Raw genomic sequence first — 12,143 nt, 5'->3', positions numbered from 1 at the left:
GTGTGTGTGTGTTTGGCCACCTTTTATCCACAATCCTATTCCTTCCTTTCCCATGTAAAAGGTGTAAACCTTTGGAGGAGCTAGCCTTAAAACCAGCATTAAACAAGTCTAATTTTGATCGATCTGGTCTCAATCTGATCCTAACAATGGGGAGCAGAACTGAATTGATCACATGAAGCGAGAAGATTACAGCATCAGAGTTGCAATGAAGACGCCGTGACACACCGCCTTGCGGTGTTAACTGAGATGTTGTCACAAACAATTATTTTCTGTATCCGGAGGCAATCTAGACTCAGCAAAGAATACTTATTCAGAAGCGACTGTGTCATAATAAAAAGTCAATATACTACACACACTGCTTCCTTGTTAAATAAGGATTGCTTTCTGTCAGGTTACCCCCTGTTGTGGACCAAGATTCGCTCTGGTCATATAGGTTGAACAGGCTTTGCCGACAGTTAACTGACGGGATCACAATACTATCTCGCTGGGATAGCGTTAGTGAAGCAAATACACCTAATTAGAGAACTCTGTAGTGATGTCAACCGGCTCGGCTCGATTCAACTGAACCAACAGCTCGATTGGAATGAAGCACCGACTTAGCTCGTGAGCCATCGGTTCGGTTCAGCTCAGCTCAGGTGAGCCATCGGCTCGACGGGTGAAATTCCTATGCATACTGAACTGACACTGAATCCAGTATTTCAGGGCACTTCATCATTGTTGTAAAATTCTGTGACTAAATTAAGGTGTTTACAGGAATATTATGTGCTTTTTAGAACCTTGGCTAAAGGGCTATGCTTTCTTTCTGATCATTTGGGCTTATACGAACGAGATACTCGGTTATTTGAAATGTTTTCAAAATAGTCCACGATTTTGGAATTAATGACAGTATCTGAGTCCTTTCAGTCACTATACTTGGAAGTTTTAAATTTGTGGCACAATTCATTTATTAACTCACCTCAGTCTTGACAATTATCAACGTTTGCAGCATGGAAACCTGGAAACAAGTCATTGGAAATTTGGGGTTTTGTGCAAAAAGTTCCTAAGTCGGTCCTCAATTTACATTGTCATATTTTTTTTTCCTTGAACATTACAAAAAAAAAACTATTTTTTTAATATGTTAAAGAGCAACACCAGAGCTACTTATTTTGAAAATTTTAGGTTGATAGGTGGGCCTTTTCTAGAAATAATTGCCAAATTTTGACATTATTGTTTTCTCATTGATGGTGAAATTCATGTGCTTAACCCTACTGGGGCAGTTAATTACTACAATGTTTTAAATACTACAAATTCTTTTGCACAAAACCTCCACATTTCGAATGGCTCCTACAGGAGTCCCCTTTGAAATACAACTGTAAAATTTTACAGGTATGTTGTTTGAGTACCACAACACATGTACAAATTTTGAGGAAAATCTAAAACATGTGAGCCACATTTTAGTATTAAATTTGGTGATTTCATATGGAATGACCCTAAAATGTCTGTCCTAGGTGGGAGAAGGGTTTCAGTCTTGCCAAAAGTAGAGTATCTTACGAGCTCCTCATGTTAGATAAAAATTGGAGTAACTGGTGTAGAATATTTTCGGAAATTCTGCTTTTAAGGGGAAGGCGGCGGCCAATGTTCGATTTTCTATCAATACATCAAAACTTACAATAGGGTTGTTTCATCATCATGGGGAAATGGATGGTATGTTGGAAATATTTTCTGAATTGAGTAAGTACTTGGCTCAGGCCGGATTTTTATCATGTCACTTTAGTAAAATGTGTATCCTAAGGGAAAATGGAGCTTCAAATTTAATGCAAAAAAATAAAGTTTCGCAGGTGTCCTTCACGTTAGAGAAATGAACTTGTACATAAACTCGTTATTTAAAAGTAAACGAATATTTATCCAAGCTTTTCTCGAAATTACGTGTTTACGGAGTAAAGGAATGATTTGAAATAAGTTTTCCTACACATTCAAATCAACGTTGTATCATCAGGGAGAAACTGCTACCCCCTTAGAAGAGTAATTTTCTGAAACGTTGGGCATGTGCATTTAACGTTTTGCACCGGTTCTTTTATCTTCGGATACGTATTTTAATTAAACATGACAAAAATTCCAGTTTGATGTATACGCAGATTACCACGAGCTTTACAGCATAGTTTTCATCGGTTCTGCTCGTCGCCAACCAACCGTCTTACATGTAACTCCAAACCGTTCGACGCGAGTATTTATAGTCCCGTCCCTTTAAAATCAAATGCATCAACAACTTCCTCCTGGTTATTTGAATCAGTGGAGTGAATTTTACAGGGAATTATTGTACATGATAATAATAAAGACCACCACGATTCCCTTATAGTGTGACGTCGATGGTAGACGACCATATCATTCAAATAGCTCATAGGAAAAATAATCGCATGGTTATAAATCAGGGGAGCGTGAAGGCTATTCAATCTCCGAAATGAGAGTCTCAATTAAAAACAAGGAGCGTTTCCGAAACTTAGTTTCTAAGGAAGAAAGAGGTATAATTTATCTAATATTCAAATTTCTCTTTGTTCAAGAAATGCCAAATGTAAACATTTGCTGAAGTTAGAGCGTGGAATTTGGCATATAGGCTTTCATTAAATGTAATGAAATAGGTTTCAGCGTTTCAAACAATTCCACTCCTAAGTTTCCTTTTTTATTCTATATACAAATTTTCCTTTCTTTCCTTTATTTTGAAGGAGTCGAATGTAAGGATTCGTTGAATATAGATGTGAAATTTTTAATAAAAAATAAGGAAATACCTGTTTCGTATTTTTCCCCCCTTAAATTCCACTCTAAGGATGGAAAGTAATCATTTCTATAGCCAAATTCCTTCTCTTTACTCAGGAAATGCATGCTCAAGTTGGAGGTGTAGAATTAAGTATATAAACTCTTAATTAAAGTTGAAAGAACACTCTTGAGAAACCTTTTAATCTGAAACTGCTCAATATTGGAACTTGCGTAAGTTAGAGGTGTACACTGTGGTACATAATCTATTCACTAAAAATACGCAATTCAGCATTTAAAAACATGCATTTTGAAGGGAAAAAGGAGGACAATTTCTGCACTATTTAAATTTTTGGTTTTATATTTATTACATCATCCTGTACGTAGAAGAGGCACTTATTTTCTTACACACCGATTCCTCTTGCCCGCAGTAGTCATTTCAAGTTTTGCTTGGGGAGGCGGACTCTCTCTAGAATATAGAGTTTTACTTTTTTTATTAGTGTATTATTATACTACGGCCGCTACGTCTCTGGCTCTGACAGTTCTGCACGTAGACAAAACAATGTTGTCAATTTATCGTGGGTTTAACCGCACACACTAAGAATAAATAGAAAAAGCAAGCAAATACAATCGAAATTAATTGCTTAATAAATGCTGAATTTTCATGAATTTTTCAAACTTTCCGTGTAAGGAAACAAAATAAAAATAGCCAGAATTAAAGTTAACAAAGTAATGGAGTACACTGACTTACCTTCGCTGCCTACATGTATGTATTCGTCACTATCGATAGTTTGAACTCCACAATCTTGAAATAATTCGTCAGAGTTAACTGCCTCAATTTCTTCATCGTCGATGGTATCGTCAACATCACCCAATGTTATGATTAAATCTTCTACACTTTGTTCGAAGACACCTTCAGATTCCCAAACTTGCTGCATAATTTTCCACGTATTCCAGCGTTTTTTCAATTATTCGGAGACTTTCTCGATCGCCTCTATTACTAAATTTTTCACATCACCTACACGGAATGTTTTATGATGTTCAGCCACACAACTCTCAACTTCAGCCCAAACTAACTCAATTGGTTTAAAATAGCAATGATATGGTGGAAGTCGAATAACTGTATGCCCGTGAGCCTCAGCAATTGTATCGATTTCATATGATGGTTATCTTGGCTTATAGATTTTTATTAATGCCATTAATTCGGCTTTTTCACATCTGGTGATGCTCCAGGAACATTATTTCTTTCAACCTACCTTATCATGTCATCCTTTTTGCTGTTCGTATTTGGAGGTTTATTCGTTTGAATGGAATGACAAGTCGCGTTACCAAGCATGATTACGAAATTCTCATTAATATTTGGAAGTAAACTAACAAACCATTGCCTTATTGTGTCACCTAGAAACGATCTAGAGACGTTTTAACATTGGGTCGATTTCTTTTATGGTCTGCCCTGGAATAACCAAAACTGCAGACGGAGAATTCAGTTCTACAGGACATTTTTCTTTTGTTATGTTCTTAACAGTGGATTTTCCAACACGCAGGGGGTCAGCCACTCTTGTCCACCATCCTGGTCATAGAAGGAGGAGGTCACCATTATCGCGCTCTTTTTCGAAATATTCACAAATTCTTTTGGCTTCAGTTCTCAAGAATTCTGAAAGCTTTTCTTTTCTTTGCAGGCTTGTATGAAGAGGACAGTGTTCTGTAGTAGTGCCAGAATCATGGTGAACAGTAAAGTTGAGCAGCGCATTAACATCAAATTTCGGGTGAAATTAAACAAAACACCGACGGAATGTTGTGTAATGTTAAAAGAGGTGTATAGTGATAATGCTATGTTACGTGCGCGAGTTTTCGAATGGCACAAACGATTTTCAGAAGGTAGGGAGGAGGCTGAAGATGATGAATGACCCAGCCGCCCTTTGGGCGGGGAGATTTGCTGTGGGGAAAATAACCTCTGGTTTTTAGTAAAACACTAGGTATTTGCCCCCGAGGTATTTTTGCGAAAACCCGGGGTTTTTCAGTGAAGAGATTTGCTCATTATCAACCGTGGGGTGAAATACCCAGGGTTTTTCTTGAAATCCACCGACTTGCTGTACATGTGACTGAAAAGTATTATTTTCCCTGTCTGTCTAATCGAATAGAACCCAGCGAACGTTTCTAGCTTTCCTGTGAACACGGTTATATCTTTCTTCTGCAGCGTTTTGAGGATTTGGAATAGGTTTTAACATGTAGCTTGTACAAGCATAACCACCGTCAGCTATTAATAACCCAGGAAGGTTTCTTTCTTCGGCTATGACTCTCAGGGAACAGTTCCTCCAAACTGTTGAATCATGGGTGGCGCCAGACCAACGTACAACGCGTACCCCTTCCCTATTTCTGTACAACTCTGCAGTTGGACCAGAGGGTGACAGAATTGGAATATGCGTTCAATCAATTGCTCCAAATGCACCAGGGAATTGTGAGTTCTCATAGAACTTCAGTTTCACTGCAGGCACTTCTGTTCCAGCAGGCAGTTTTATGAACTAGGGTCGTCTTCTAGCTATAATTCCAACTACACTGTGAAATTGCAGTTGTGCGATGAACATTTACGAAATCACCACCAACTCGTTGAAAAGTGCCTGTGCGGAGAATGCGTAATGTAATTAATACCTGTAAATCTGCGGAGCAGTCATGCTTACGTACTGGTTTGTGTAGATCTTCTTCAATCAAATGCATTAATGGTCGGAAAGTTTCTTTGGTATAGCCAAAATGATCTCCAAATTCTTCATTACTGTAGACTGCCAAAGGATCTACTCTGCCACATATTGTATAATTTCTTTTATGTGGATGGTTCTCAATAACATCACCAACGTAATTGATATGGTCTATTTCGTCTATGTTTATTACAGGAAATTATTCCGTCTGAAAAAACACTCCTACCAGTAGGATAAATTCCCTCCAGTAAAGTGCTAGGTATTTAAACCTTGGGTTTTTTCACTGTAGACCAAATATCTTCATTTTTAAAAACCCAGAGATATTTAACTCTCCAGACGAAAAACCACTGGTGTTTTGCTGGTGTTTTTTACCAAAACCAAGGGGGCAAAACCCTCGGTTTTTTTTGACACACCCAAGCCAAATCTCTCCAACTTTAAAAACCTAAATGAGAAAATCCAGGGGATTAGAAAACCACTAAGCAAATCTCCCCGCCCTTTGAGTTCAAGAACGGAAGAAAATGTTCAAAAAAATTAATGAATTTGTGCGGAAAGACAGACGTCTGAGCATTCGGATGATCGCCGACATGACGAACATAAACAGAGACAGTAAGACAAATTTTGCATGACAATTTAAACATGACAAAAGTTTGTGCAAAAACTGTCCGGAAAAACCTCACAAAAAGTCATTCGAAAGACCATTTGCTGTGACGTCATGGACTTAAAGCAGAACCAGACTTGCTAACACGTGTCGTCACATGTGATGAAACATGGGTTTTCCAGTATGACCCTGAGACTAAGCAGGGCTGGACCCACCTGAAAAATCCCACTTTAAAACCCACCTGGGTTTTTGACCTTTTTGTTAGTATATTATTGGTACAACTAAGGTGATCACATTGAAAGTATTTTTTATTTATTTTTTTTAAATCAGATTTTGAACTTTCTTTGGGCGAATTAGATGCTTTCACGTTAAGGTAGACAACAACAACTCAACATAAGACCTTTACGAAGTTCTGAATGCACTGAATGAATGAATAAAAAAACTCACCTTAGTTTGAGATAATTATAGAACAAATTAATGTATGGATTATGCTTATAGCCTATTTGAAGTAAAATATGCAATTTTATATTTTAGAAAATACTTTCCGTGAATAGTGTGCTCCCTGACTCGGCGCCGCCGAGGGATGTTATCTTTCATACGTTGACGGGTTTAAGGTCATAGGCGCCGGTACTAACAGTAAATATGTAAATACATTAGTACAACTATTAGTATTATTTCGTATCTTTGATGATGATAAAAGTATTCAGTAAAATTTGGTTTTCCAACAACAGTTTAGTTAAGTCATTTGTTCCACTCTTCTTCAAATAAGCATTCTGTAGAATCAATACCAGCAATAGCGTAAAAATTCTTATCAAAATTAAGAAGCTAAATGCTCGGAGGTCCGAATACTAAGTAACGCTTACTATTTCAAGTGCTGAATTCACACTTCAGTATTAATGGATGTTTCGATGTGCAGTAAAGGAAGCTGCATTTTCAGGGAAAACCCGTCGTGAAAGAAGTGTTTGTGAAATTCCTGCAATTGAACCCACAAAGCATCGGAAGTGAATACTTCAAGAATAAAACTATTTATTTTATGCTGGAAGATATTTCATTTCATTTAAGATATTCTGAAACATTTACTTTATAAAATATGAATTATACCGCCTATCTTTGTTAATTGTTTTAAATTAACTTTCGGAAAAGAACTGTCTTGCAACAAGTGCCCGGGAAATCCCCGTAATTGATCGCACAAAGCATCGGAAGCGAACTTCAACAATAAAACCATTTTACGTTGAAACATTTATTTCATATAAGACATTTTGATGAAATGTGTCTTTGTTTCAAAGTAATATAGCTATTTGGTATTCATATTTGTCGAACGTTACTGAGGCTCCTGGAAGGACTCGATCTATATTTGTTCGTTTGTCTGCCTGTACCACATAGTGTTCAACTTTCGGTCTTTTAAATTTTCAGGATACAAGCCGGAGACACTCTAAATTTCCTGTATAGATTTTGCCGGCATACTAGCAAAAAGTTACAAAATGACCAAAAAACCACCCCATATCCACGCTACAAAGTGCAATTTTCGGTCTTTCAAGTTGAAATTTTCAGAGTAGAAACACGAGAGACTAAATTAACTCTATATATTTTGGCGGCATAAAATTTCAAAATGGCGGCCATTTTTCAAAATAGCGAGTATTCATTCTACAGGGTGCTATTTTCGGACTTTTTAAGTTGAAATTTTGAGGGTAAAAGCACAAGACATTCTAAATTTGCTGTATAGATTTTCTCGGCGATTCAATATAAAATTTCAAAATGGCGGCCATTTTTTTTAAACATCGGTGAATAGAAAATTGTTGCAAGTTGTGACAATGACAATCTTGAAATGCAAATCATATTTTAACATTTTTACCCCAAAGACATTGAAATATTTCGAAAAAACCGTTATACCCGAAAAAACCTAATTAAACCCGAAAAAACCCACATGGGCCCAGGTGGGTTGGGTTTTATCAAAAATACCCGGATTTTTTCAAACCCTGAGACTAAGCGTCACTCCATGCACTGGAAGACTCCCACATCGCCAAGAATGAAAAAAGCACGAATGAGCAAGTCCAAAGTGAAGGGAATGCTCATCGTTTTTTTCCGATATCAGGGGTATCATTATGATTGAATGGGTGACTCAGGGTCAAATGGTGAATCAGACCCACTACAAAGAAGTCCTAATCAAGCTGAGAGAAAGAATAAGGAAGAAGAGATCAGATTTGTGGAAGAACGATACATTTATCCTCCACCAAGACAATGCGTCTGCCCATAATGCCCTTTCTGTGAAGCAGTTTTTAGCAGTTGACGGGGGTTTATTTTAGTATCAGTTTCACCTCTATAACAGGTAGCATGATTTTTGTATAGCATCAATTTTCTTTTGTAGATTTTCTGGAAAATTGCACATGGGATTTTAGCCTGAAATATAAACAACTTGTTTGAGTTCGGTCAGATCTATCGATTGATATGTATAATCTCTAGACAAATTTTTCAATCAGACGCTTCTAATAGCGTAGAATTACAGTCACATTATTACAAATTATTCGTTTTGTTTTCAAATGATTTCAACAACCCAAAGCCTGTAAGAATTCGAACTTTCAAGTCTATTTCTTCTGAACAGGGAAAATTTGTTCAAACTAAGAAATTTATCTGAAAGAGAGATTCACTTGTCATGCGAAAGACAAATTACAAACAAACATGGTCCAACAGTTAGTTTCCACCTCTGATACAGGACACTCGGATTCGATTAACAGTGATAGCTGGGTGGTTTAGATTCCACACTAAGAGGTACTCATCTCATAAAGCTTTCTTTGGAGCTGAGAAGCATTGATAAACATAAAACGAAATAAATAAATAAAATTACTAGATTTTTTTTTTAAGGGGTTATTTATGCACGTGTATGTGTGTGTGTGTTATTCCAATCTCAGTTTTCCTCTCAGAAATTAAATACATCAGCAAGACATTTTTGCACAGTAATATTTGATGAATTATAATGTTTATTCATCATATTTTTAAAAGACAATGAAGTAAGTGAAAACAGCAAAATAAATCCAGTTTTTAATAGTACAATATTCAGCAACTACAAGGCCTATACATATGATTTTAAATGATTTTGAAAAATAAAAAAATAAACGTAACTTCAAGAAAAAATGTTTCAATGTGAAACTTACACCAACATGCTAATGCACGTCTTATATGTCCACTTGGTCTTTCACGCAAAATCTACCTTCTCAATCCATTCGGACAACGCAACTTTTCTTTCTTTACAGATAAAATGGGCCATTACATTCAGAAATATCAAGTTACACAGAAAGCTCACAACGACCTATCTTTTTTTTTTTAAAAAAAAAAAATCTTTTTCATTCTTTCGTTTTTAAATATTTAAATGTGCACGTGGCTTACACTTTTTGGTCAATTGTAGCATGGCAGTGATTAAATGTCTGATGATACAATAAAAATTAATTAAGCTAATATACTGCAGCAGGATTGATATTCTTTTCTTTTTGCCCGTTTTAAATATAATACTATCTGTAACTTCAAAAATTACAATCTCAATTCTGAAACAGAAATAACTGCTTTTATTATTTTAAAAAATAGGAGGAAAAATGAAAAAAAAAATATATATTATTACACACCCATAATCAGATTTGATTTCATTGATGAAATTAACTATTTCCACTTTATATTTTTCTGCCTCATTAAAATTAACGTAAAGACTGTATCATGCAGAATCACAGATTAGATTTTAAAAAATGTTTCTTTCTCTGTTTCTTTTCTCTCTTTCTCAACAGTTTTTACTTTACAGATTCGCACTACATATAACACTATAAATAATGAAACTCTCTTCTCTACCAATTTTTTCAAGCACGCTTACTTATGTTCAATTCGTTCTCTTGAAAAAGGAAAAAAAATGCATTCTGATGCACCAGCTCCTAGAGCACTTGGTTTAAAGTACTTTTTCTGTCATCAAATAGCAAATATTTTCAAGATAAACATCAATTAAAACAACTTCGTATTCCGTAACTAACCATTTCTCCACAGAATGCACGAAATTATGTCTGGAATACTACATATCCAATTAAGAACTGATCAGTTTTTTTTAAAGATGTATTTAGTTACTAAATACTTTCTTGACATCTTAATCAGATAGGACATGGCAGGGCCATTGGGAGTTTTTATTATTTTCAAATATAGTCACGAACTATTAAAAAAAAAGTTTTGTTTTCCAGCAGAGTAAATCTAGCTCTACCAATTTATTTATGAGGTATGATACAAGATTTGCACATTATTTGCCTCTTCACAACATCATATGCTACCAAACACACCAAAGAAATGAACTCTTAACTTCAGTACTGACATGTACCTTCCACACTAATATGGTAATACGTACACGAAAGTATGTACAATTCATTCAGTATTTCATACCCTGCACCCTGAAGGCTTCTCTAATTTGTTACTCACAAACCTCGAAACTACTTGAAGCACCCCTCCCATTCTCGTATTTTTTCGTTTTCATTTTTAAATTTTTTTTTTTTTACTTCCCTTCTGTCGTAAATGAAAGACTTCCGGAGTGCTTTTGCTTCATTTGAAGGCTAACCCCAATGCATCAGACCCACTGCCTCCTTCAAACACATTGGTTCAAATGTAACCTCTCAGTGGTCGCAGTGATGCTGTTGCACACTTCTTTTGTAACAGGCTCCGACGGCTTCTCTTCCACATGTCCACTTTCACTTTGCTTTAATTCTTCAACAGATAAGTTTGAATTAGAATCTTCACCACAGTGAACAACGATTGAGTTGTTAGGAGATTCATCGCCCTGAAATCATACAAATGATGTGAATGCATAGAAAAATACAGTATTTTTTTCTTCACAGCAATTACTTGCATAATCTGGTTTCCTTTTTTTTTTTTTTTTTTAACAGAACTACGAAAATAAAGATTAGAAAATTAACCCAGTAGTTTTCCACCTACATAAAGATAGATTATCTTTTGTAATACAACGGTGATACTATCTGATCTTTCTTGAAAATTAACTGTTGTTTGTGAAATTTGCAACACCATAAAGGAATCATATAAAGTAAATGAAATGTACAACACCTATTACTACTAATGACAATACAAAAAGAACTTGTAGACACCGATAAAACATGATACTATCAGTAAAAATCAGTACCTCGTGGAACATTGAATTGATAGAGTCACAACTGGTATACGATGAAGAATGGGAATCAACGAACATACGTTTTGTTCGTAGGGTACTGTACAAGACACAGAACAAGTCTGGTGAACGTGCAAGCCAATAAAGAAGTTATATCTACTGTATTTGAAAAAGTCTTATGCATGTGAAACATTGTCTTATTGAGATACAGCATAGAATCGTTCTGAGGAAAGGGTATGACTTCTGCTTCTAAAGTTCCCTGATGTAACAACGGCTGTTGATATTTCTCTCAATTCTTAGAATGGAGATCGCGAATATTATCTAATCGCAACCCACATTATCACTTTCCAGTATGACATCAAGCTACACAGAACCAAAATACTTATTGAAAGTAAATTAATATTTTATATATATATGGGTGGATTGATTTAAATCACTTGATTTTTTAAATAAAAATCGTTGATTTAAATCGAATTCCGAAATAAATTAATTTAAAGTTAAAATAAGTAAAATCCCGTTTCTGTTCTGTTATTTCGATTATGGAAGTTAATAATCATAATACAATGAGACTCAAATGTACAGTATAGTATGGAAACAAGTGTCATGCAGAGAATGATTAGGGAAAATCCCGTTTTGAACAGTTAACGGAGCAATCCTACTTTCTTCTTTTCGTAACATTGGGTTTGGGTTTTAAAATCGTTAACTATTCCAACGGGGAAATCACCATCGACATTTAAGACGAAAATTCTTTCTTGTGCGTGTCTGTTTGTTTGTTCCCAGATAATAGGGCGTATTTAGAAGGGCCCTATCCCCTCTCTATTTTTTTTTTTTTTTTTTGTTAATTTTATAACTTTAGGCGAAATTTATGTATTTCATGCCGCCAGCTAGTTCTGAGTTTTTAAATTAGGCCCCTGCCAAATAGTAACTTTTGTGAAAAAAAGTGTCATTTTGATAAACGTTGCTGTACTTTTTAAATTATATCACCTAT

The 12,143-nt window shown here is 35.5% G+C and overlaps 1 protein-coding gene across 2 annotated transcripts in view; it reads right to left on the bottom strand.

Annotated features, from left to right (window-relative positions):
* Window positions 1-8,973: 8,973 nt before the first annotated feature.
* Window positions 8,974-12,143, bottom strand: part of hrg (poly(A) polymerase hiiragi) — a 92,777-nt gene continuing 89,607 nt past the window's right edge. For both annotated transcript variants that reach the window (XM_081725550.1, XM_081725549.1), the window contains exon 14: window positions 8,974-10,813. In XM_081725550.1, the coding sequence (XP_081581676.1) occupies window positions 10,622-10,813 (192 nt within the window). In that variant the 3' untranslated portion in view covers window positions 8,974-10,621. The remainder of the gene's footprint in view (window positions 10,814-12,143) is intronic.

This window comes from Thermobia domestica, chromosome 9 (assembly GCF_964235325.1).
Source record: "Thermobia domestica chromosome 9, izTheDome1.hap1.1, whole genome shotgun sequence".
In the NCBI taxonomy this organism is placed as follows: Eukaryota; Metazoa; Arthropoda; class Insecta; order Zygentoma; family Lepismatidae; genus Thermobia; species Thermobia domestica.
The sequence above is the reverse complement of the archived record's forward strand: the minus strand, read 5'-3'. Positions and strand labels throughout refer to the sequence as shown.